The sequence below is a fragment of the Nelumbo nucifera genome, chromosome 4 (genome assembly GCF_055504915.1).
Source record: "Nelumbo nucifera cultivar China Antique chromosome 4, China Antique-T2T, whole genome shotgun sequence".
NCBI lineage: Eukaryota > Viridiplantae > Streptophyta > Magnoliopsida > Proteales > Nelumbonaceae > Nelumbo > Nelumbo nucifera.
The window spans coordinates 25,998,026-26,024,951 of record NC_142652.1 but is presented as its reverse complement, the minus strand read 5'-3'; the positions used below and the strand labels follow the sequence as shown (position 1 = coordinate 26,024,951).

Sequence of the window (26,926 nt, the reverse complement as noted above, 5' to 3'; positions counted from 1 at the left end):
ATGAATGAGATAAGAACTTTGGTGTAGAGGTATCCATGGGGTTTAATGTACAATTATTTGTTTTTAAGGACCTGATATGCAAGTGCAACTAGCTCTTGTATGTGCAAAACTAGCCAATCACCAGAAGATTGTTCAATAGTAGACTGTCTTCTTGCCAAAGATAAGTCAAAATGAGCAGGTTCCCTTCCAACAGCTCCAGGTAAGTGGCTTAAACACCTATGCTTTCAAACAATGTGTTTTGGTTAAATTTAACAGAGGTTGTGCATAAAGATGAAAACAGAGTCAATCAGAATAAAGAGAACATAGTAGTTATAGTCAAAATCAGAACATTGAGTTGGCTCAACTGAAAAAATGATTTTGAAGTTTAAAAGTCATAAAAATGACAAGGACCACAATAAAAAAAAGGAAAATTGATATAGCATGATAGACATCAATAATAAGCCTGAATACCAAAAATCATTTAATTACTTGGTTAAGGTACACTCAATGATAAGCAAAAGAAGACAAAATGTCAATAAGATAAGGTGATATCAATGATATGATAATTCAATTTGCTTTTTGGGGCTTGCCTTGCCCAAGCGCAAGTGATGTATATGCAACTTACACAAAATTTTTATAATATTGTTGTACTTTTATATTTTGAGTATATAATATTAAGATGGACATGCTACACTCTTTATTTCTTTCATAAAATGACATGTTCCAATTGAATTAATTAATCTCTCTCATAATTCTCTTTTTCTCTTCTTTTCCTTTTGTCTATTACAGCAATACTCCAATTCCTATATAAAGTACCATATGGTGAAGGAAATTAGAGAACAAGCATCACAGTAAACAGTTTACGAAGTCAACTGTGGAAACAAAAGCACATACTCTGCAGCAAAGACTCTAGTCCGATATCTGAGATGCTTCTCTCTTTTAGGAACATGGGAAGAATCACTGGTGGAACCTTGTATCTGCCTGTCAGTAGAGCTATGAACCATGTTTTCTTCATCATCTACGTAATATAAACTTGCATCACCATCTGGACCATTTAGAGTATCATGTTCCAATTTCCTAGGACCATTTTGTCCTGCTGACATTGCAAGAACCTAATACAAATTTCAAGAAACATGTTAATAAGCACAGATGAGCCTGGCATTGCAAATAAGTTCAATGTCATGTCAAGTTAGGCCAAAGCCAAGCCTAATATGTCAATAGGAAAATAATACATCTTAATTCAAAAATTAGGAGGCTTACAATGTTACGGCATATTGATATCCAACGTGATGGACATGAGGGGCAGGATGTGTAAAGCAATCGAGTAATAGTAGCACATACCAAATTCACAATCCTAGAAGAATTATAGAATTTAATCAATGACATTGCAAATGGCTAAAGGAAATAAACATCATAAAATGAATGAAACAATTCAATAGAGAAATAAGCCTAAAATTCCATGATCAATATCATGAAAATCATGCTATTATGTGGTCCAACCTATAAATTTCATTCTAATGAACTATGACCAAGAAAATAATCTACAAGTGACAAACTCATGGTTAATTGTGTATACATGACACTATGACAGACATGGTACCATGTCTCGGTCTGTCATAAAGAACACATTTTTTTGATCAATAACTGAAAAGGATTCATTAAATAAAATTAAAGAAATACAAAGAAAAGGGAGAGGTAAACTCTCTTAACCCTCCCAAAACAGTATGACATGTTTACAACATAACCCAAAATAGTTGATTCCTTCCCACCCTTAGCCAGCACATCAGAAAAGAAATTAGCATCTCTTTTCACCCAATGCAGATTGACTTCGATTCCTTGTGACAACCACTTAAACTTTCTTTTTTCATTAATGTAATCCCACCAACCAGCAGCCTCCTTTTGCAGCCAGCTTATAACCAGCTTTGAGTCCCTTTCAATTATCAGTTTGTGAATATTCCCTTGGCCTTTTGAACTTCTTCCAATGACAATTAGAATTTCAGCCCTCAAAACTCCTCCAATGCCTGAAGGGCCTGGATTTCCTTCACTACTTCCATCAAAGTTTAGCTTAATGAATCAATTGATTGGTGGAGACCATGATGACCTCATGGCAGCCTTGAAAGGGGCAGAATCAGCCACTTCCTTCCAGTTTCTCACCAAATCGACAGCAGAGATATCCTCAAAGATTTTTAGTGTTTTCACCAAAGGATCACTCTAATAATCATAAAGAACACATTAAACATTTAAACCTATTCTATTGCTTATCAAAAAATAAAATAAAATAAAATAAAGAACTTGTTGCATTGAAATTTTAATAAAATTTAACAAAAGGAATATAGCACCCTAGAATAGATTTTTCATTTTTTCATTAATAATAACTAATTGATGACTAAAAGAAATACTGTTAGCACTGCAGAACAAGATACAAATGGGAACTAGAAGACAACTAAATTAATAATGAAATACTTCATACACCAAAAGACAACTATGGCATATAGTATATAGATCAGAAAATAATTCATCAAGATATAACTCCATCCAAAACAAAGAAATGCAAAAAGAATAATGATGAGTTTGTGATATACTCAGGATCAGTTTCCTCATCAAGCATATGGAACAAGTTCTCTTCTATTTTCTCATCAACAATTGCATCCTGAAAAGAGTAATGCCAGTGTTTAGGTCAGACAAAGATTAAAAATTTCAGTTTCAAACATAAATGATAACAGACAATTAATTGAATATGCGAGTAAAAGTATGTTAGAAAAGCTTTAACTCCAACTTATGCTCTGGCTAAATCAATAAAAAGATATAAAAAAGGAGAGAAAAACCAAAAAGAGAATTATAACACATATAAAGACAGGGACCCACAAAAAACATATACAAAGATAGGTGATACAATTTAGTTTAATTATAGGGCCACCCCTATATTTATGGAGTGAACATGTTGAATGGGATAATGAAATTAGATAATGAATTCATCCCATATATACACTATTTGGTGAGGAGGGTGGATATGGTGAAATGTAGAGTTGGAAACTTCATTAACTCTGCCCAAGCCCTTAATATGTACATCCCATTTGAAGGAGTAGGAGGAGGTCTCATGAGAGCCTAAGACTCCAAGTGCCCAATTACTTTAGTTCTATCAGGCTTTAGATTATGAGAAACATTGATTGCTGCTTGATTATCACAAAATGTTTTAATAGGACTTTAATGTAATGCCAAAGTTAGCAAAAGAATCTTCAAATAAAGCAACAAGGACATTTCATTGTTTAAGGTCCTATATTTTACTTCATCAGTAGATCTAGCAATGATAAATTATTTTTTGCTTCTCTAAAACACTACACTAGGTTACCACCCAGAAAAGTACAATAATTTGAAATGGATTTCCTGTTATTCATAGAATATGCCCAATCTGCATGAATTCTTCCAGTGGATCACCTGTTACAAATGAGGTTCAGAGGTTCCTCTTAATAAAGCATCTCTTAAGTAAGCCAGGATACTCCCAGCGGCTTTCAGAAGAGGAACTAGTCACTAATGTATGTATTGGTTCCCCACACAATCCTAAGGAAGTTTTCTCCTGTGCCTCTTTTTTCTCTTGTGTTCATTCCCTACCCCTCAGCCTTGTCCTGTGAAAGAAATTTGGTCCATACCATTCCTCCCAAGGTAGGGGCCTTGTGTTGGGAAGTTCTTCATGGAAAAATCAACACTTTGGATGCCCTGCAGAAAAAAAAACCTAATATGTGTTTCTCCCCATATTGGTGTACCTTTTGCAAAGCAAATGGAGAAAGTTGTTACTGCATTCTAATCTCCTGCCCCTTTATTGTAGGTATCTGGGAAAAGACTTTGGGTTTTTTGGGTAACAGGTGGACTGTGCCCCCACGGATTGGTAGTTTCTTTGACCCTACGACCTTTAGCTGGCTGAAGAAAAGAGGTAAAGTTATGTGGAGATGTGCTCAGGCTGCATTGATTTGGACAGTATGGGAGGAAAGGAACAACAGAATTTTCATTGGTAAAGAATGTGTTGTAAGTAGGGCCATACATTGGACCAAATCGTTAGATCTTTTCTTAGAGTTCTATGGAGAAATTGGGAAGCTGTAGCAAGAAGTTCTGTTAGGAAGGGTAAACCAATTGCAGTCTGGACTACCTCGATAGAAGGTTTTATTAAACTAAATTTTGATAGCAGTTGTCGTAGAAACCCAGGGCCAACTGGCATTGTAGGAGTCTTTAGAAATTCTGATGGGCACATTCTTGCTGTTTCCTCAGGCCCTGTTGGAGAAGGCGATTCAGTGTATGCTACATTCAAAGCAGTCTTATAAGGAGTACAAATTGCTAGAGACTTAAAATTTGACAGATTGGTAGTTGAGGGTGACTCTAAGCTGGTACTAAGGTGGCTGAAGGAACCGGAAACAGTGGTTTGGAAATATAGAGATTCTATGAAAAGATTTAAATGGCTAATTAGAGATATGACAATTATTGTTCAATGGGAAAGGAGGTCAGCAAATGAGTTAGCTGACTTTTTTGCAAAACAGGGGGTGCATTAGTCTGAATTGTTTGTGGCTCAAATGTATTCTGATTCTGTAATGGGGGCTGCATCTCATGCCTCTGTTTGAATGTTGTCACTGTAACACCGTTATTTCTCTTAATAAAATTTTCATCACTCATAAAAAAAAAGTCAAACATAAATATAACAACCTTCAAACCAATAATTGATATTATCCTTATTTTCAAGTAGTTCACTTCATCAGCAAGACATATTTCCATTGAGAAATAAAGACTAAAAACATATCTCCATTGAGAAAAAAATCCCTTTTTTAGATGCTGCCACCTAAATGTCTAAAGAACATTTCAGACAATCAAGATCTTTAATCTCAAATGTAGAAACTAGAAACCATATTTTTTTTAGTAACTCAAATTATATTACTTATAAGAAAGTATGCTGGCAGTATAAAATGTCGATAATACATATGTAAAAATATGTCCCTCACATCCTCTTGATTAACAAACTGTGGAAAAACGAGGAACCCACTTAACATTTGCTCCCAGTTCACCTAACATCTCCTTTATTTTCCTAACAACATATCTGTATTTCCAAAAGACCTAATGTCCGACTGACAACCCAGCTATAACTGCTGAATCTCCTTCAATTACAAGATTTCTGAAGTTCAGAGATTTTTCCCTTCAATAAATGGTAGCTGAAACTACACTAGTAGATGAGGAGTCAACCCCTGTTTCCACATTTTCATGATGTCATATGATGTACAAGGTAAGAAAAGCTCCAGTCTTCACCTAGTGAACACGATGGGCTACATCAATAATCCCCGTTACCTTCCAAAAAATAAATAAATAAATAAATAAATAAATAATCCACCCTGTTACTGTTGAAGAGCCTAACATCTCTCTCTTGCCTCACACACTAATACATTATCTATGACTTCATCAATAGTTCTCCACTAAACCCTAAACCATTAAACCTATGCCCAAACACCAAAACCTAAACCCTAAACCCCAAATCCAAAGCCCTAAACTATAAATCCCAAACCCTAAACCACTAAACCTTAACCCCAAATCCTGAACTATAAACCCTATACCCTAAAACCTCAAACCCCAAACCCTAAACATTAAAAACTCCAAACCCTAAACTCTAAAACTCCATACCCAAACCCTAAACCCTAAACTCCAAATCCTAAAACCCTAAACCCTAAAACCCTCTCTTCTTGGAAGAGGAGAAATGAGAATTAAGGAGCAACCTCAAATCCACGAGAGTAGACCATTTGCACTAGAGAAAGAAAAAGAAAATTCCAAATAGAATACAGAAAATGACATGATATTAGCAAATGGAATGAGTTTTCATGTTTACCTGCAAAGGAGGCATAAGTGTGGTGATAGAGACCAAAATTGTTTTTTATTTTGCAAGCTAGTATTTATTCTAATTGGAAAAACCCCAACAAATGCCCTTATCTTATGTGGTATTGGCCCTATCCAAATGGCATTCACCAGAAACATCCATCTAAAGATGTCCTTTAAGGAAACCTTCTTGACATATAGCTAATACAACTTGCAGAAATAAGTTGTTACAAGAGAAAGGAGCATATAAATACAATTTGTCTATACAACAAGAGGAAAAATTAACTGTTAGTAAATCCTTTAGCTATTAGCCTAGCTTTGTACCTCTCAGTACCATCAACATTAAACAGTTATATTTGACTGTAAAGATACACTTGCACCCTATGAATTCCATGTCTTTTGGAAGATTAACTAGTTCTAAGCTATGGTTCTTTAGAAGAATACCATCTACTGTCTCATAATTTTCTATGAAAATCTCTAACAAAATCAAAGTTACAGTTTCATCGTTTTCTGATGGTGTGTTTGCTAGTGATCTGTGACTACAACTTGTAGAGAGTGTAGCAATCAAAGTCTTGGACTAATTTCTCCAGGCCATATTTAACATCAGCTGATGTACGACCACTTCTTGGGTTGTGTAAGAAGTTGACTTGGTATTCCTGCAACCTATAATCCTTTTATGACCAGATCTAGAGTGCTGTCACTGGTTTAAAAGGCTGTAGATGAAGGGACAGTTATCTCGGGAAGTATGCACTTGCCTTGGAGAAATCATTCTTGCCTAGAATATTTGAACAATAGGAGGAGACTAATGCCATTGGCATCTAATGATCAGAAGAGTGGATCTAGAAATTATATGGGGCTGGTGAAAGTCCCAATGTTTAAATCATGAATGTTGAACTGAACGGGAATAATTTTCTGGAGTGGTCTCAATCAACAAAATTTTATGTGGGAGGGTGGTGAAGATGGGGTATCTTACTAGGGAGAAAGTAAATCTAATGGCATTGCCATTAGATTACTAGGAAGATGTGGTGTCTTACTAGGAGGAAGTAAATCAAATGGAGTGGTCTCAAGCATGCACCTTCCAATTTGATGATCCAGTTTATTTGAGATGATAATAAGAAAATCCAATAGTAATGACTGGTTAGTTCTGTGCAGCTATAGATTGCTACGAATAAAATGCTGTTGTCAACTGCCAAACACATCTAGGACAGGCTGAGTACAAGATAGGGCCTATTTGGGAGAGCTAAACTGAACATTCAGCTAGGCTGGTCCAGTTGCTTTGAGGTTCTCTGGAAAAGTTATCTAAAGAGGCTGAAGCAGACAGCCCAAAAAATGACTGACTGAAAGCCGACTTAGGTTCTCCGGATTTTTCACCAAACATAGCTTAAAGGCTGTCTGTGTAGTGCCCTCCAATCAGGCACTTATTCATAGGCAAGGAATATAACTCGAGTATATTAGCCTCGTAGGGAAGAGCATTGGACAAGGGGAGTGTAAAAGTAAAAGAACTTAGGAGTCCTTTTTTCTCTCCAATTAATATTTTCTTATACTTGTGCTTGTGCTTGAGTCTTCTGCCTTTGTTAACTCCACTATTGTTCAACTGCCTCTTAGTGTTTCCTCTGATATGCGAGGAAAAGATCTACAGGTGTACACTAGGAGTAAGAAGATTCTAGAGACTAAACATCAACTACAATTTAGTTCCTCAGGCTCAGGTATCCATTATCCTCTTTTCCTCTTGATTTTGACCCATTACTTGCTACTTCAATTGATCTTGACTTACCCATTACTCTTAGTGAAGGATAAAGGCAATGCACCCGGCCTTCTACCAACATATCCTATCCAATTTTAATTAATGTTTCTTATGATAACTTATCTCCATCCTATGGTGCCTTTCTTTCCACTTTGTCTTCTATTGCTATGTCTTAAAATGTCAAAGTTGTTAAGTATTCAAGATGTCATGGGCTGGGAGATGGATGCTCCTGAAAAGAATCAAACTTGTGAGTTAGGTGGCATTCAGTAAATCTGAAGTCTGAAAAGCACAAAAAAACCTCTGGAAAATCTCTAAAAGCATTCAGTGGAGAATTGACACTTTTGCTTTTGCAAACATCTGAATATAGTGGAGTTGTCAGGTAATCTGAGATTCTGAATGTCATGCTGTCTGAAAAATGTTTGTTTTACAAATTTATCCCTCAAGTTGTTATTTAAATAACAATAAATGAAAATGATTAAAATATTATATAAAATACTATAAAATAATAAAAAGTTAAATATAAAATAAATAAAATAAAAAATAAATAATATTAAATGATTAATATTATATAAATAATAAAAAAGATTAATAAATAATATTAAACAATAAAATAATAAGAAGTTATGAAAGCAATAAAAATATTAATAAAAATTAAATAATAAAATAAAACAAATAGTAACCAGCCTCTCCTTTTATTCGGAGGAGTTTTTGAAGGTAAATAATTCCACTTTCCACTCCTCTCAAGTCTCTTCTCCTTCCCAAACACGGCTTCCTCTGTTAATGATTTCTTCTCCTGAATGCCGCTGTACTGTTTGGGGTCTTCATAGTTCTCTGGATTCTGGACGATGACCTCCGCTTCCCTCTTCTCACTCATTCCTGGTCTTGGGCTTCCTGGGCCTTACAGCTCTAGTTATTGAAAATTCAGAGTTTCAGGGTGATTTCTACATCTGGGTTATGGTTGGTTTAATGTTTTCACTTCTCTTTGAATGAAATTGAGAAGGTGGTCAATGAAATCTTGTCGTTTTGGGTTCTTGAGATCTTGTGTTTTCATGGTCCTTTTCTGGTTTGTTGATTCAGCAGAGGTGGAGGGAGGAACAGAGGAGAAAGGGAAGAGGGAAGAAGACTAATACAGAGTAAAATAGGTTTTTCAAAAATTATAAATGTGTATTTTTGGGAAAAAAATATCGTCGGCTACCTCTGAGCGTGTTCGGAGGTAGCAGATCCATTGAATCATTTTGAGGAGTTTTCAGATTTTAGAGGGTGAGTTCGGAGGTGCTACCGAACGATCCCAAAGCATCGAAAAACAAAAATTTTGGTGTTCAGAGGTCGAGTCAGTGCTACCGAACACCACCTTAGTTAAACTTCTTTTGGGTAAAGAACCTATTGGTGGTAACTAGGTTTATACTGTGAAATACAATGCCGGTGGTTCCATTAAAAGATATGAGGCCCATTTTGCAAATGGGTATACTTAGACTTGTAAAATTGATTATCAAGAAACCTTTACTACTGAGGCCAAGATGAAGTCCATTTGATTTCTCATATCCCTTGCTGCCCAATTTTTGGCCTCTATGTCAGATAGATGTCAACACCCTTCCTTAATTGGAGACCTTCTAGAAGTTTACATGTACCACCTAGTGTATCTATTCTTGGAATTTAGGGGCATAATTGTAAATCAAAGAAGTTGATTTATGGCTAGAAACAGCTATCTAGAGCCAGGTTTATAGATTTAGAGAAACTATTCAGAGGGTTGGATTTATAATAGTCACATGATAATAATATTCTACAAAGTGACATGGTAGTTTGGTGACCATTCTGATTGTCTATGTTGGTTATATATCTGTTACAGGAAACATCACAAAAATTTTTTGAGTTAGAATTCAACGATTTAGGAGAGATCAGATATGTCTTGGGATTTGGGAATTAAATAACAATGTATAGAGAGGGTATATAAATTTCTGGATGAAAATATATTCTGGACCTGTATAATGATACAGGGAAACTTGTAGCCACACAGTACACACCAATTGACACTCCTATAAATCCCAACCACAAGAAATGTAGGAATAATGATGATATAGCATTGGACAAAGGGAATGCCCCAGAGACAAGTTGGTAGACTACAGCTATGTATCACTTGACCTGACATTTCTTGTGTTGTCAGTGTGGTTAGTAAATATCAACCTAGGTTGCCTCGCTTAGCAGCAGTTACTTGGATTATTATATGTTTATCATGGCCATCTCAGGGTTAAGGCCAATATTTATGCAAATTAGGCAGGGACTATAATATGTTTATCAACCTGCTCTAATACATTATTATGAGATGGAAAAAGAAAAGAGAATGTAAAACAAAATCAAGAGTTGCAAAGAGTAAAGTACTTACCTTTCTCAGATCAGAAAAGATTAATATTAGAAAGAAACATTTTTTTTTGATCAGCAATACTAGAAAAAAACAAACATGACAATGCTGATGTTATGCAGATACCCTTCATTGGGTGCTTTAGCAAAGAGACTTTGTCTAAATAGTTCATTATAATAGATACCCTTTAACTTACACCTTATAGCATTGCAGTCACTTTCAACAGCATAAAAGGATTCAAGCATTGGGTATTTAATATGATGCCACAATCAGTTACTGAGATACAGCAAAAGCATGGCTGGACAAAGCATTGGATACAGGATTTACACTATGTCTGACACAATATGGTACTTTTGTACAGGTATCATAGTATCATAGGTTACAAGAACAGGAAATGGAAAAGATAAAATAAAAGGGTGCAGATTAGAAAAATGGTTAGTTCCTCACCGGATCCTTTTCAATAAGATGTCGAAGTGTGGAAACAGCTAGATGTCTAAGAGTTGGCTGTAACATAAAAACATATATATATTTTTAAAGATGATAAATTTTAAGATAACTACCAAAGAAATTCAATTCAAGATGGTAAACAGAACCTGTCTGGAGGACAGTGTTGGGAGTAGGGTTTGCACATGGGAGTGCACAGACACAGCTTGTGGGGCGAAAAGAACAAGTTGTTGCATGAATCGCACACTCCTGGAGAGTTAATGGTAATTATTCCCATTGGAATACCCAACACAAAAGTTAACCACCTTATCAAATATTCACCATATAATTCTTCACAATTGCATATGAAAGTTTAAGGTGAAAACAAAGAAAATGATAAAGAAAATAAAACAGTATTTAAAGGAATAACTAGGTAACATACTCAAGAAGTGTTGATGTTTCTTGCCCAGAGCTTATCTCTGCAACAACAGACTGCATGGACATACATTATCAGCATGAAGACTATATGCATGAATCACAAACTAAAAAACCAATCAGAAAGTTGTCAGCAACTGAAGAATTGTTCATTAACATATTGAAAAACCTTGCAACGTGAAAAGAAAATACTCCCAGGAGCAAGCTCAGGACCAAGAACAGCAACAATAGCATTTATAAGGCGGCCGATCCCCTGATGAAGATCAACCCATCCATTCTCCTCAGACAAAAGAATTTCCATACCAAGCAACAGTGTTGCCTACAAAAACAATATTCACAGAAGAAAGTAATGAAAAAATAAAGGTTTACGATACAAATAAAGAAAGTAATGAATCAACCCATCAATCTATGTCAGTATGCAATGCTGACTATATCATGTTATGATAATGGTTCTCAATTTGCAGGTTACATGGAGTCACCCCATGCCTTATCATTTGGCAACTACAGTTGGAATGCAATGCAAGGATATTTTATCATAATCTGGATATCTTACAAAAAAGAAGGAAAAATGTGTGTTTGTCCCCAAACTGGTGCATATTCTATAAGACACATGGTGAAACTGTTGAACACCTTTTTATCATCTGTCCCTTTGTTACCTCTTGTTTGGAATTGGTGTTTCTCTCTTTTTGGTTGCAGATTGACTACACCTACAAGTTTGGAGACCTTGTTTGCAGGTGCAACATTCAGATGGCCAAGGAAGTGAGGAAAAGTTTTATGGAGGTGCACTAGGGCTTCTGTACTGTGGACTGTTTGGGAAGAAAGAAATGCAAGAATCATCAAGGAAGACGAAAGACATTTGGAAGCTCTTATGGATTGTATCCTAATACGGGTGATACATTGAGTCAAATCATTAGAACTGTTTTCACCTTATACCGTTGATGATCTAAAAAGAAATTGGAGGGAAGTGACATCTTCATTTACAAGAAAAGAGAAAATCAACAAACCGTGGACACTTCCCTCAGAAAGCTTTATTAAACTTAATTTTGATGGAAGGAGTCTCAGCAATCCAGGCCCCTCAGGCATTGGGGGAGTATTTAGAGATGGAGAAGGGAATATATTAACCATTTATTCGGGCCCTATTGGTTTAGGGGATTCCTTTAGAGACGAATTGCTTGCTGTCTTGTGTGGGGCTCAAATAGCAAAAGAGATAAACCTGGAAAGGCTGATTGTAAAAGAGATTCTCAAGTGGTGATTAGTTGCTAAAGGATGTAAAGAAGGCAGCATGGGTTCACCGGGAAGGGTTTAAGAAAATCTTATGGCTTTTGAGGGGAATATTAGTGATGTTTCATTGGGCTCCAGGGGAGGCAAATGGGAGAGCAGATTTTCTAGCTATGCAAGGGGTTGATGGGAAACATTTGTATTGGGCTCATCAGTGATTTTGTATTTTTTGGGGTAATCTCACCCCTTTCATATTCTTTGTACATTAATGAACATTTTTCACTATTAACCATAAAAGAAAGCCATTAGAATCTCACTGGTGAAGTTAAATCTTGCTCCATCATTTGAATTGTTGAAATTAGTTGACTGATCTTAGGATGCAACTTTGTTGGCCCAGGTTTAAGTGTTATTGGCACATCACTTCATGGATATATTAGAAGAAAAACAGCCTTTTGAAAAGAAATGACTGTTTAAAAAGTTGCAGAAAATCAAAAGGAAGTAGCAGAAATCAGGTTTCAAGAAGAGAGAAGAAGAAGAAGGTGGCGGCAACTAAGGTTCAGAGAGAGATTTTTGAACATAACCTTCTCTCTTACACCCCTAGTTCCATTTCATTAAGTTAAACTTTAGTAATTTAAAGAGAGGCCCCTAGTTGGGCAGAAAATTATAAAAACATAACATAAGAAAGAATAAAGCTCAGATTAAGGCCCATTACAACAAAGAACATACAAGATAAAAAAGGATAAACACCCTATGGGCCATTCAGCCCATCTTCTCTATACTCCCCCTCAAGCTGAGCATAGATGTCAATCATGCCAAGCTTGCCAGTATCATGCTGAAGTTTAGCCTTGGGAATGCCCTTGGTGAGGAAATCAGCTAATTGTCCTTCAGAAGTGATGAAAGGTAGACACACCTCTCTAGAAGCCACTCTTTCTCGAATGAAGTGCCTTTCAACTTCAATATGTTTCGTTCTGTCATGTTGCACTGGATTGTGAGCAATGTTGATGGCAGTTTGATTATCGCAGTATAACATCATTGGCTTATCATGCTCAATACTCAGTTCCTCCATTAAGGATTTAAGCCACAGTAGTTCAAAAACTCCATGAGCCATGGCTCTGTATTCAGCTTCGGCTGAAGATCGGGCAACAACTGATTGTTTCTTGCTTCTCCAAGAGACAATATTACTTGCCACCAAGCTACAGTACCTAGAGGTAGATCTTCTGTCATCAATGTTTCCAGCCCAATCAACATCTGTGTAGGCTTCAAGTTTCATATGGTCATGCTTAGCAAGTAGAATTCCCTTTCCAAGGGAACCCTTCAAATAACACAGAATCCGCTCTACTGCTGCCATGTGAGTATCCCTGGGAGCATGCATGAACTAACTAATGCATCTGACAGCATATGCAATGTCTAGCCCGAGTCATGCATAGATAGAGAAGTTTTCAATGTAGCCTCTGGAAGACTCCCTTATCTTTCAACAATATTTCATCTGAAGCAGAGAGTTTATGACTCATATCAATAGGAGTAGCAACTGGTCTAGCATCCATCTTCCCTGTTTCAGAGAGCAAATCAAGTACATACTTTCTCTGAGAGATAAGGATCCCATATTTGGAACTAGCAACTTCTATGCCAAGAAAGTATCTCAATTCCCCCAGATCTTTGATCTCAAACTCTGTATGAAGGAAAGATTTGCGATCATTAATCCCTGGTACATCATTACCAGTCACAACAATATCATCAACATACACAATCAGGTAAACGACCAAGGATCCTCTCCTCTTCACAAAGAGGGTATGATTAGACTGTGTCTGTTCATAGCCAAAGCTAACAAGGGCAGCCCTAAACCTTTCAAACCATGCCCTAGGGGACTATTTAAGTGAAGGTATGAGAGATCCATCATATGGATGGCCGAACCCTACAAGAAGGTTGGGCGAAATTTAAAAAATTTCTCTCCCATGTGGGAATCACATTCCCTATTTTAGAAAACTACATTTTCAATGATCAATCTTAAAACCAAACCGGACCAGATCTGAAACCAAAAGGGAGGAGAGGGATATACCTGATACAGAGTAATGGTAAACCCCCAACGAAGGTGTTCACGACCAAGGAGAAGTCCAAAGACTACTTCCACCGAAGATGACACGGTGCAGGATGAAGCAGAATCAACAGGACGGTTCTTCAGCAAGAACCGAATTCTTTAGCAAGAATGTGATGGAGAGCTGGTGACCACGACTTCCGATTACCTTTTCTACCAAAAGGCAATATCAAGAACCTTTCTTGATCACTCCCACAAGTGGAGATCAAACTGACAGGGGCGGCACGAGCAGAAGATAGGATCCGTCAAACTGCAAATTCTTCTCTCTGTGATTTGTGAACTGAGAACTCTTGTTCTGTTTTCTTGTTGTGTTTTTTGGAGGTTCACCCTGCTCCTCTATTTATAGCCTTTAAAGAGAGGATCTCCTAATCCCATTAGGAGTTTCCTAATCCAAATCTTGTATTTGGATTTGGACTCTTTTTAAGAGATAAGGATAATCCCTTATCTTATCTGCAGATAAAGATCAGCCTTCCTAATCAAATTAGGAGTTTCTTGATCCAAATCTTTATTTGGATCTGGACTCTCTAAGTGGATAGGGATAATCCCTTATCCTATCCGCTAATCTAAATCCCAGAACCGCCCCTATTTAATTAATCTCATTAAGCCAATTCGAATTGGGCTTTAGGCCCATTAAGCTATGTGCTCACTTAACCTCCTAATCTGCTGCCCAATTGGTTATCCTTGTATGGCGTGGGACCCAAACATTGATCTACACATCAGCCACATGGGTTCAACCCAACCTTTGTTACAAGGCCTGGCCGAATTCACTGTAGGAGACAATGAACCCCTGAGTCCATCACCATGGTTTCTTAATGGGCCCAACATTTACACTAAATGGTCCTTGGGTCAAGCCACCTTATAAAAACCCAAGGACTGTGGGCAGATGCAAGATTAGCCCATCAGGCATTACCCTTAATGGTCCTACACTTAACCTCTCATCCCATAATGATCAAACACTGCACGACAAGAGAGGACCTCTCCCTCGGCTGCAAGGTACAGTGCTACACTCTCTACTCACATGGATCCCGGGAATTAAAACCTTTTGCAAACATTTTGAAACCATAATGTGTATATGTATATCTCTATATAAATATATTTTGCAAAACAAATTTCAACGGTTGAAATCGATTGCCGGCAATTTTGGTTTCCATCAGAGAGAGTGCATCCCCGATCATTCACTTTGTCCGACAAAGGGGCTGATCCTGTCACTACGATCACCCACTCAGGTGAATTCTCAGACTGTTCCAACATACCTAGGTTTTGACCCCCTCTAAGGATCTCACTGATTGGCATATCAAAACAGTCCAATCCGACACCTAGTGCAGTATCATAATCGAATCTAGGGGTTAGGTGCAACATTCCAGTTTTGCCCATCTATCTCCAAGGTCCAGGGCAATACTGGAATTCTGGTACGGTTCAAGGTTTCAAGAAAACCCATACTGCATGCACCTCAGGTCTCACCCTGGTAGCTGAGGCAAGCCACCCCAACCAACTTGGCGGCACACCAATGTTAGCCTTGGCAGGATAAATCTCCCCAGATCTATCCAATGGCTGTAAAGATTCTAAACTAACACGAGTCTCATATGTGTCCAGTTTAAGGGTATTACACAGAAACACACCATAATAACATGAATCAAATATGTACTTTATTCATTTACAATAAATGTCATAATGTACATAATTCTGATTGGAGCTAAGGGCATACACTGTCTAACATTAAGTCAATAAAGAGATTTTTTCAGCCTGCAAACCTTCCCTTTCATATCTGTTTCATACACCCTTGGAGGAAGAGACATATAGACCTCCTCATGTAACTCTCCATTCAGAAATGCATTCTTTACATCCAGTTGATAAAGTGACCAGTCTGAATGTGCAGCCAGAGATAGCAGAACTCTCACAAAAGTCATCTTGGAAACAGGAGCAAAGGTCTCTAGATAATCAATCCCATATGTCTGTGTATAACCTTTTGCAACCAGCCTAGCCTTGTAACGTTCAATGGTGCCATCAGCATGATATTTGATGATAAAAACCCACTTATAGCCTACTGGATCCTTCCCTTTAGGTAAATCAACCACTTCCCAAGTGTCATTCTTGTGCAGGGCATCAATTTCTGTTCTCATAGCATCCCTCCATTCTGGAATAGTAAGAGCTTCTTACACAGACTTGGGAAGTGGGTTAGAAGCAACAGAAGAAAGGTAGCCAAAATATGAGGAGAGAGCAAACTATAAGAAAGGTGTTTGGAAATGCAATGTGAAGTACACTACCTTTTTCCTTTCCTAATAGCAATAGGGATATCAAGATCTGGAAAGGATGACTCCAAAGGGGCTGTATCAGTACCTATTGTCTCTTCTGTGACTGGAAGTGTAGGAGGTTCATGTGCTGTAGGGGAAACAATTTGCTCACTTCTGGTTCTCTGTCGTTGGTACAACTTGGGATTAAAAAGAGGACGAGGAGGTAAAGGAGGAGGGATAGGAACATTGAAATGAGAATGAAAGGACTAATCCTCCCATGACTCATTTGAAGGAGGAAGAGTCTCAACAGAAGACTTAACTGGGACAGGAAGGGGGAGAGCAAACAACTGTGACAAATGCTCCCCCTTTGGACAATGCCTCTCTTGAGAAGAATCATAAAAGGAAGAGAGCTCATCAAAGGTGACATCCATTGAGACATACCGAGTGCCAGTCTTCGGATCAAAACAACAATAACCCTTTTGTGTGGGGGAATAACCAAGGAAGATACACTTGTGGGCTTTTGGTTCAAATTTATGTCTCTAGACACTTGGGATATGTATATAACAAGTGCAGCCAAAGAAACGGAGAGGATTAAGAAAAAGATCCTTGCTCGGATGAAGAAAACTGAAGGGAGACTTAAACCCCAAAACCTTGAATGGCATACGATTGATTAGGTAGGTTGTAGTGAGAACATCACCCCAAAATTTTGTAGGGACATGTGAGGCAAATAGTGAAGGGATGGGAGATCCATCATATGGATGGCCGAACCCTGCAGGAAGGTTGGGCAAAATTTCAAAAATTTCTTTTCTCCCATCCGAGAATCGCATTCCCTAATTTAGAAAACTGCATTTTCAAGGTTCGTTCTTGAATCCAAAACCGGACCAGATCTGAAACCAAAAGGGAGGAGAGGGATATACCTGATACGAAGTAACAATAACTCCTAATGAAGGTGTTCACGCACAAGGAGAAGACCAAAACCCGCCTCCACTGAAGATGACACAATGTGTGGTGAAGCAGGACCAGCAGGACGGCTCTTCGATAAGAATCGAAATTCTTCAACAAGAATGAAACAAGGGCTGGTGAGCATGACTTCAGATTGCTGTGTATAAAACTGAGGAATTCGTCCCCTATTTGTAGTCTTCTTTGGATCAGCCTCCTAATCTAATTAGGAGAGAGTTTCTTGATCCAAATCTGATATTTGGATCTAGAATCTTAAATGGATAAGACTTATCTTATCCTTTAACAAATCCTAATCAGATTATAAATCAGATCTTGCCCCTTTTAATTAACTAACTTAAGCTCAGTTCGAATTGGTCTTTAGGCCCATTAAGCTTATGTGCTCACTTACTCCTTAACTTGCTGCCCAATTGGCTCTCTTTGTATGGCGTGGGACCCTTACATCGATCTACACATTAGCCACATGGGTTCAGCCCAGCTTTTGTTACAAGGCCTGGCCGAATTCACTGTAGGAGACAGTAAACCCCTGAGTCCATCACCATGGGCTCTTAATGGGCCCAACATTTACACTAAATGGTTCTTGGATCTAGCCACCTTATGAAACCCCAAGAACTGTGGGCAGATGCAAGATTAACCCATCAGGTATTACCCTCAATGGTCCTACACTTAACCTCTCAGCCCATAATGATCAAACACTGCCCAACAAGAGAGGACCTCTCCCTCTGCTGCAAGGTACAGTGCTGCACTCTCTACTCACATGGATCCCGGGAATTAAAACCTTTTGCAAACATTTTGAAACCATAATATATATGTATATCTTTATATAAATATATTTTGCAAAACCAAATTTCAACGTTTGAAATCAATTGCCGATAGTTTAGGTTTCCATCAGAGAGAGTGCATTCCCTGATCATTCACTTTGTTCGACAAAGGGGCTGATCCTGTCACTATGATCACCCACTCAGGTGAATTCTCGGATTGTCCCAACATACCCAGGTTTTGACCCCTGTAAGGATCTCACTGATTGGCATATCAAAGGCAGCCCGATCCGACATCTAGTGCAGTACCATAATTGAGTCTAGGGGTCAGGTGTAATATTCTAGTTTTGCCCATCTATCTCCAAGGTCCAGGGCAATACTGGAATTTGGTCTGATTTAGGGTTTCAAGAAAAACCAAACTACATGTACCTTAGGTCTCACCCTGGCAGCTTTGACAAGCCACCCCAGCCAACTTGGCGGCTCATCATTGTTAGCCTTGGCAGGATAAATCTCCCCCGATCTATCCAACAGCTGTGAAGATTCTAAACTAACACGAGTCTCATAAGTGTCCAATTTAAGGGTATTACATAGAAACACACCACAATGACATGAATCAATTATGTACTTTATTCATTTACAATAAATGTCAAAAGATACATCAATTTGATTGGAGCTAAAGGCATAACTGTCTAATAAATAGGATACTTCTTGCAACTTTAACAATATGCCGATTTTTTCTTATAGCAACTCCATTCTGTTATGGGGTCCTAATACAAAAGCTTTGGTGAATAACCCCCAAATCAGTAAGATAGCAGGTCAAGTTTTTCTCAAAATATTCTTTTGCATTGTTGGATCTGAAAATTTTAATTTTGGTATCAAACTAGGTTAGAACAAATTCATGGAATTGCCTCATAAGTCTGGGAACTTCATCACGGGACTTTCATAAAAAATATCCGAGTGAACCGAGAAAAGTCATCAAAGAACAAGACAAAATATTTGTAGCCACCCATAGAAGGTAAGTGGTAAGGCCCCCACACATCAGCGTGCACAATATGAAATGGAGAAGATCTTTTATTACTCAAAGGGTAACTGCTTCTACAATGTTTTGACAATTTACATGACTCACAATGAAGATTGGATAGACTAATTCCCTTAAACCGTTCTAGGAATAAATGACTTAATAAAGAAAAAGAAAGATGACCCAAACGAAAATGACATAACATGACTCGACTGATGGACTTTGTAGATGTAGACCCAAAAGTAGCTTTTCCAGGTTGTCCATGGCTCTGTCCAGGAGTGTCTAGCAGATATATTCCATTCGCCTCATGGCCACTCCCAATCACTTTCTGAGACTCCAGATCCTGAAAAACACAGTAGGAAGGAAAGAAGGTTACACAACAGTTCAATGACTTAGTTAGGCTACTTACAGATAACAGATTTGTATTTAGCTTGGGTACATGAAGAGCAGAAGGAAGTACCAAGGAATCTGTAGCCTTGATGGTTCCCTTTCCGGAGATAGGGGCAAGAGAGCCATCGGCTAAGGTGATTTTGTCATGGCCAGGAAGTAAATCATAAGAAATAAACAAAGTGGAAAAGCTAATCAATAATCCAAGAAATCCTACAATTACCTGAAATAGTTGCATGATTAGTAGAAGCCCGTATACCTGAATGAGCAAATGCAGAAGAGGTTGAATTTCTTGGAGGATTGGAAGAAGAGGCCACACCCTCTAGGTGACTGATCATCCTTCCAAACTTCTCATACTCAGCCTTCATAGCCGCTAACTGCTCACTAGCAGTCATCTCTTCAGTTAGGTATCTGTCACTATCTAGACCAACAACAATATTGGCACTCCCTGCCTTCATATTATCAGATTTCTTTTGAAACCGGAGAGGAAGAAGATCAGGATGCAATTTCCAACACTTGTCTTTAGTGTGTTTTGGCTTCTTACAGTACTCACAAATAATTTCTTTCTTCCCTGAGCTACTTGGAGTCCATGCAAATCCCTTGGGTTTTACTCCCATATTAGCAAAGTGATCATTTAGACCAGCCCCTTAAACCTAGACAAGTCTCCTGCTTTCTTCACTACTTACCAAGGCATAGGCTTGAGATACTGAAACACTATCCTTGGATAAAATATTTTGCTTTGTGTAATCATTCATAGAGAGTGAGAGATGAGAGAGAGAGAGAGAAAGAGAAGAAAAGGGAGATACGATTGAGAGGGAAAAAAGATACTACTGGCTGCCACCAGTTCTCTATTTATATTAACTTAATAAAAAGAATAGAAATTACAAGTATGCCCCTGGTGGCACACCCTAGAACCAAACTAATAAGAAAAAAAGACAAGTAACTAACTGACAATATCTTAAGAAGTCAGCCTACTAACAACAACTATAAAGTAACAATTAAATAAGCCTTACAACACTCCCACTCAAGTTGGGCTGAATATGTCTATCATGCCCAGCTTGTCACATAACTCATTGTGCCGCGAGTATGGAAGCCCCTTTGTGAGGACATCAGCAAGTTGTATCTTGGAGTTGACATAAGGGATGCAAACTTCCCTTTTTTCCAATTTTTCCCTTATGAAGTGTTTGTCCACCTCAATGTGCTTGGTCCTCTCATGTAGGATAGGGTTGTTGGTGATGTTTATTGCAGCCTTGTTGTCACAGTAAAGAGACATAAGACTATGAATAACAACTCCAAACTCCCCTAGAAGATTCTTTAGCTAAAGGACTTCAACCACCCCATGTGCCATAGCTCTATATTCAGCTTCAGTGCTTGACCTTGCTACCACACTTTGTTTCTTGCTTTTCCAGGTCACCAGATTTCCTCCCACAAATGTGCAATACCCACGAGTGGACTTTCTGTCATCCACAGCTCCTGCCCAATCAGCATCTGTAAAGACTTCCACCTTTAGGTGATTGTGTTTACTAAATAGTAGACCTGTTCCGGGATATTTCTTCAAGTATCTAAGAACTCTCTCCGCTGCCTCCATGTGTGGTTTCTTAGGAGAGTGCATGAACCGGCTTAGGACCCCAACGGAATAGGCAATGTCTGGACGGGTCATGGACAAATAAATCAGCTTTCCCACTAACCTTTGGAACTATTTCACATCTTTCAGAGGTTCACCAACACAGTCACCTAACTTGTGGTCAACATCCATGGGAGTATCTGCCGGCCTTGCACCTAATTTTCCTGTATCCTGTAATAGATCAAGGGTGTATTTCCTTTGAGAGATAAAGATACCCTTTTCTGAGCGGGCAACTTCAATCCCAAGGAAATACTTCAGGGGACCTAGATCTTTCACTTCAAATTTAGATGCAAGGAATTGTTTCAATTTTTGTATCTCTGAGCTCCAACTTCCTATAATGATGATATCATCCACATACACTATCAATACAGCAACCTGTTCCTAACATCTCTTCACAAAGAGTGTATGATCAGACTGACATTGTTTGAAGCCCTTCTGTTGAACCGCCATGTGAAACTTACTGAACCAGGCTTTGGGAGACTGTTTTAAGCCATAAAGAAACTTTCGCAGCTTGCACACCTTACTTTCACTTCCCTTGGCACAAAATCTAGGGGGTTGAACCATGTATACATCCTCCTCTAAGTCACCATTCAGAAAAGCATTCTTTATGTCAAATTGATGCAATTCCCAGTCAAAATTAGCAGCTAAGGATAGGAGAACCCTAATTGAGTTCATCTTAACTACTGGAGTATGCAATTCCCGTATACTTGTGTGTACCCTTTGGCTACTAATCTTGCTTTGTACCTTTCAACTGTTCCGTCTGCCTTGTGCTTAATCGTGAACACCCATTTACACCCCACGGGGTCTTTCCCCTTTGGAAGATCCACCAATTCCCAAGTTTGATTTTTGTGAAGAGCATTAATCTCCTCCTTCATGGCATCTGTCCATGTTTGAAATGGTAGAAAACTGATCTGCTTCATTCCATTGCCAATCGGTATATTTATACAATAAGTTGCTGCAATAAATAGAAAAAACTTTCTAAGTCAATCCCTATAATTAAGGGAATCAATCCCTGTAATTAAGGGACTAACCTTTTTAATCCCCATATTTAAGGGATTATATTTCTCCACAATCCGAGGAATACATTTTCACATAATTCTATTTTTCAACAATTACCAAATATAAATGCTAACGACCAAATATACATCTACACCAGTAATCCCACGTTTTCCAACACTCCCCCTCAAGCTGGTGAATAGAGATCCTCCATTCCCAGCTTGGCTATAATTCTTTTAAAGTCTATACTATTGAGCCCTTTAAGTACATCGGCCAGTTGTCCTTGTGTAGATACATAGGGATTGCAAATCAGCTTGCTGTCCAGTTTCTCTTTTATAAAGTGTCGGTCAATTTCGATGTGCTTCGTCCTGTCATGTTGAACAGGATTGTGAGCAATATTGATGGCTGACTTGTTGTCACAATATAGTTTCATAGGCTCTTCTCGTGGAATCTTCAGGTCTTCTAAAATTATCTTCAACCAGAGTAATTCACACACTCCTTGTGCCATAGCCCTGAATTCTGCCTTTGCACTTGACCGAGCCACTACATTTTGCTTCTTACTCCTCCAAGTTACTAAGTTTCCTCCCAAGAAGGTACAGTAACCAGAAGTGGACCGTCTATCTACTGGAGATCCTGCATAATCGGCATCTGTATTATGCTTCAAGAGCCAGTCCCCCATTTCTTCTGAATAAAATTCCTTTCCCTGGATTGGCTTTCAAATAGTGCAGAATCCGATGAGCAGCCTGCAGATGAACTTCTTTAGGATTATGCATAAACTGACTTATTACACTTACAGCGTATGCAATATCTGGCCGTGTATGTGCAAGATAAATGAGTTTTCCAACCAGTCTTTGGAACATCTCCTTGTCTACACTTGCATTTTCGCTGGCTTCTCCAAGTTTATGATTGGGATCTATAGGCGTGGAAGCTGGTTTACATGCCATATTTCCTGTTTCTCTCAAAAGATCAACAACATACTTTTGTTGAGAGATAGAGATGCCTTGTTTAGAATGTGCAACTTGAATTCCGAGAAAATACTTTAGTCTCCCCAAGTCTTTTATCTCAAATTCTCTGGAAAGGCAGTTTTTCAATGCTTCCTTCTCCTTTTTATCATTCCCAGTAACAATTATATCGCCCACATAGACTAATAGTGCAGTAGCTCCCACTAAGGTTGTGTGTTTGATAAACAATGTGTGGTCACCTTGACTTTGCTTGTAACCTGTACTAAGCATTACCTTTGTAAACCTTCCAAACCATGCTCTCGGAGATTGTTTGAGGCCGTATAGTGCTTTCTTCAACCTACAAACTTTGTTCCCCTTAATGCCTTCTCCAAAACCCGGTGGAATGTCCATGTATATCTCCTCTTCTAGGTCACCATGGAGAAATGCATTCTTTACATCAAACTGTTGCAAATCCCAATTACAGTTAGCAGCCAAAGACAACAACACCCCTACTGTATTCATTTTAGCTACTGGGGCAAAAGTTTCCTGATAATCTACCCCATAAGTCTGTGTATATTCCTTGGCTACCAGTCGTGCTTTGTACCTTTCTAACGACCCATCAGATTTGTACTTAATTGTGAACACCCATTTACAACCTACAGTCTTCTTGTTTCTTGGTAGATCCACAACTTCCCATGTATTGTTCTTTTCTAGTGCCTCCATTTCCACTCTCATGGCTTTTCTCCACTCCTTATTAGAAAGTGCCTCGGCTAGAGTATTAGGAATTGGAATGGTGTTAAGGCTAGCTAGAAAACTTTTATGGGATTTAGAGAATCTTTGGAACGACACAGATTTGGCTAAAGGGTACAATGGGCGTTTGGTACATTCTCTGGTTCCTTTTCTCGGTGCAATAGGTAGGTCATACTCAAACTGTGAAGGTGCAGGTTCAGGTTCTGCATATCCCTCAGTTCTAGGATTAGGAGTTGAATCTTGGACTTGCACAAGTTGAGGATCTGGATTTCTTCTCCTAGAGTAAACCTGCATATATCTCACATCATCATGGACATCATTGGTCGGGTTGTTTGACTCTTGTTGAGACTCGGGAATGTGGGGCTCAGAGGATTGTGACTCAGAGGGATGTGATTCTTGACAGTTGGATGACTGTGAGGAGGGTAATACATCTAAGAAGAGTAGATCCGAGGCCTTATCTTCCATTAATGAGGGCTCCCCCTTAAGATAAGGTTGAGTGAAAAAGGATTGTCCCTCCTCAAATGTGACATCGATGGAGGTGTAGAATTTTCTGGTGGCTGGATGATAACATTTATAACCTTTCTGAGTTGGGGAATATCCCAAGAAGACACACCTGATTGCTCGTGGATCCAATTTTCCCTTATTATGGACATGAACAAAGGCAGTGCAGCCAACAATTCTTGGTGTGAGATTATTTGAGGTTCGAATATCAGGGTAGAATTGAGAAAGGACTTGTATTGGGCTTCGGTTGTCAAGAACTTTAGATGGTAGTCTATTTATGGTGTATGCAGCAGTAAGGACAACTTCCCTCCAATATTGTTTTGGCACCCAGTTTTGAAAGAGAAAGGCTCGGGTGGTTTGCAAAAGATGGCCATTTTTCCTCTTAGCTATCCCATTCTGTTGGGGAGTGTTAACACAGGAGGATTCAAGCACAGTGCCTTCTTTCTAAAAAAATGGGGACAAATTCTGATTAAAATAATTTGTACCATTATCAGATCAAAACCTTTTAATTCTCACACCAAACTGAGTTTGGACCATGTTATGAAAGTTGGGAAGAATGGTACTCACATCAAATTTAGACTTAAGAAGAAAGATCCATGCGACGCTAGTGCAATCGTCAATAAAGGTGACAAACCATCTAGAACCAGTAATGTTGGGAATTTGAGAAGGGCCCCATATATCCGAATGAATCAAATAAAAAGGAGTTGAAGATCTTTTATTGCTGATTGGGAAAGAAACCCTTTTGTGCTTAGCAAGTTCACAAACATCACAATGAAAGGTTTCAACATCAATCCCTTTAAACAAGGAAGGAAGCATTTTTTTTAAAACAGGAAATGAAGGATGACCGAACCGAAAGTGATGACGCCAAATTAAATCTTTATTGGAGGTAGATAAGGATGACTCGTGTGTGACATGCATAACAATGTGAGATGGTTTGCTGGTTTCTTCAAGGTAGTAGAGTCGATCCCTTTCCTTAGCAAGTCCAATCTTCTTCCCCGAAACCTGGTCCTGAAATACACAGTAAGAAGGAAAGAACACAACATTGCAGTTCACATCCTGGGTGAGTTTATTTATAGAGATAAGGCTAGTGGATAACTTAGGAACATGAAGCACATTTTTAAGTAATAGGGATGGAGTAATTTGAATATTCTCAATCCCTGCCACTGTGGTGAAAGAACCATCAACAACAAAAATTTTTCTATTACTAGGACAGGGTGTATAGGTGAGAAAATGTAGTGAAGAGGGTGTCATGTGGTCAGTAGCTCCAAAATCAAGAATCCATGGAAAAACACTAGCCAAGACATGTAATCCTAGAGATAAAGACTCACCTGAGAGAGCAAGAGAGGTAGAACCACTTCCTGGTTTCAAGGATTTCAGGAAGCTCCTTAGCCTTTCAATTTCTTCATCATTAAATGGCCCCTGACTTGAGTGTTTTGCTGCGGGATTATGGAGACCACTGTAATTTCCTCCCCTTACCACCATGGCTGAGCCTTCGGGATCTTTAGGCTCAAGCATGATTCCACGGCGGCTTTCCTTAGCTCTGACAAGGGCAATGACTTCATTCAATGGAGGCACTTCTTCTTTGCCGAGAATTTGTATTCGGACCTGATCAAATTCAGCATTCAGTCCAACCAAAAAATCATACACCCTATCTCTTTCAATAAAATTCTTCAAGATCACAGCATCATTGGGGCACTTTGACCTCATAGACACGAGCAGCGTCATAGGCTTTGGAATAGGTTTGTCGGACATCGTCCCAAATAACCTTTGCAGAGGGAAGAAACATACAAGTATCGCTGATCTCGGGTGTCATTTTACTCCACAACCATGACATAATCATGGAGTCCTCTTCGTCCCAAGCATCAAAATTTGACTCGCCCAACTTTGGCCCTGTCCCAAGAAGGTGACTAATTTTTCCTTTTCCCTTCAAATATGTACGCACTAGTTGTGACCAATTCAAATAGTTCTGGCCATTCAGTCTATATGTTGCCTGAATATTCTGCAAATCACCGTTGTGAGGATGAGAATTCATTGCTCCTTCATCGGTTTGGATAGGAGCACTTGTTACAGTCACGTCGGACATTGTTAATGGAGGAAGAATAAGGCCAGCAGGAAAGGAGAATAAAGGGAAGAACTAGCCAGAATAAAGGAGAATAAAGAAACACTTCTAGTTACAGATCAACACTGAAGACCAGAAAAACACGAAGAGAAAAAACTGGCAATGAAGGCCAAAAAAAATTCTCAAGGTTGGCAAACCTAGAGCTCTAATACCGTGTTTGAAATGGTAGAAAACTGATCTGGTTCATTCCTTTGCCAATCGGCATATTATTACAGTAAGCTGCTGCAATAAATAGAAAAAAACTTTCTATGTCAATTCCTATATTTAAGGGAATCAATCCCTATAATTAAGGGACTAATCAAGCCCTATAATTAAGGGACTAACCTTTTTAATTCCCATATTTAAGGGATTATTTTCCACAATCCTAGGAATACATATTCACATAATTCTATTTTTACACAATTACCAAATATAAATTTTAACTACCAAATATACATCTACACCAGTAATCCCACGTTTTCCAACAGTCCATTCAGGGCATTTTAAGGCTTCTGCAACATTCCTGGGAACAAGGATGCAATTGCAGATAGGAAGGTTAGGTATGAGGGGGAAATGT

At 38.5% G+C, this 26,926-nt stretch overlaps 1 protein-coding gene across 1 annotated transcript in view; it reads right to left on the bottom strand.

Moving 5' to 3' along the window:
- The window catches only part of SWEETIE (HEAT repeat-containing protein), a 159,011-nt gene that overhangs the window by 39,042 nt on the left and 93,043 nt on the right, over positions 1-26,926 (bottom strand). Inside the window, exons 26-33 of the mRNA XM_010266889.3 lie at positions 10,948-11,097; positions 10,786-10,835; positions 10,514-10,613; positions 10,368-10,424; positions 2,562-2,629; positions 1,240-1,333; positions 874-1,091; positions 72-216 (exon numbers count right to left, since the gene is read on the bottom strand). Coding sequence (XP_010265191.1) covers positions 72-216; positions 874-1,091; positions 1,240-1,333; positions 2,562-2,629; positions 10,368-10,424; positions 10,514-10,613; positions 10,786-10,835; positions 10,948-11,097 — 882 coding nt within the window. The remainder of the gene's footprint in view (positions 1-71; positions 217-873; positions 1,092-1,239; positions 1,334-2,561; positions 2,630-10,367; positions 10,425-10,513; positions 10,614-10,785; positions 10,836-10,947; positions 11,098-26,926) is intronic.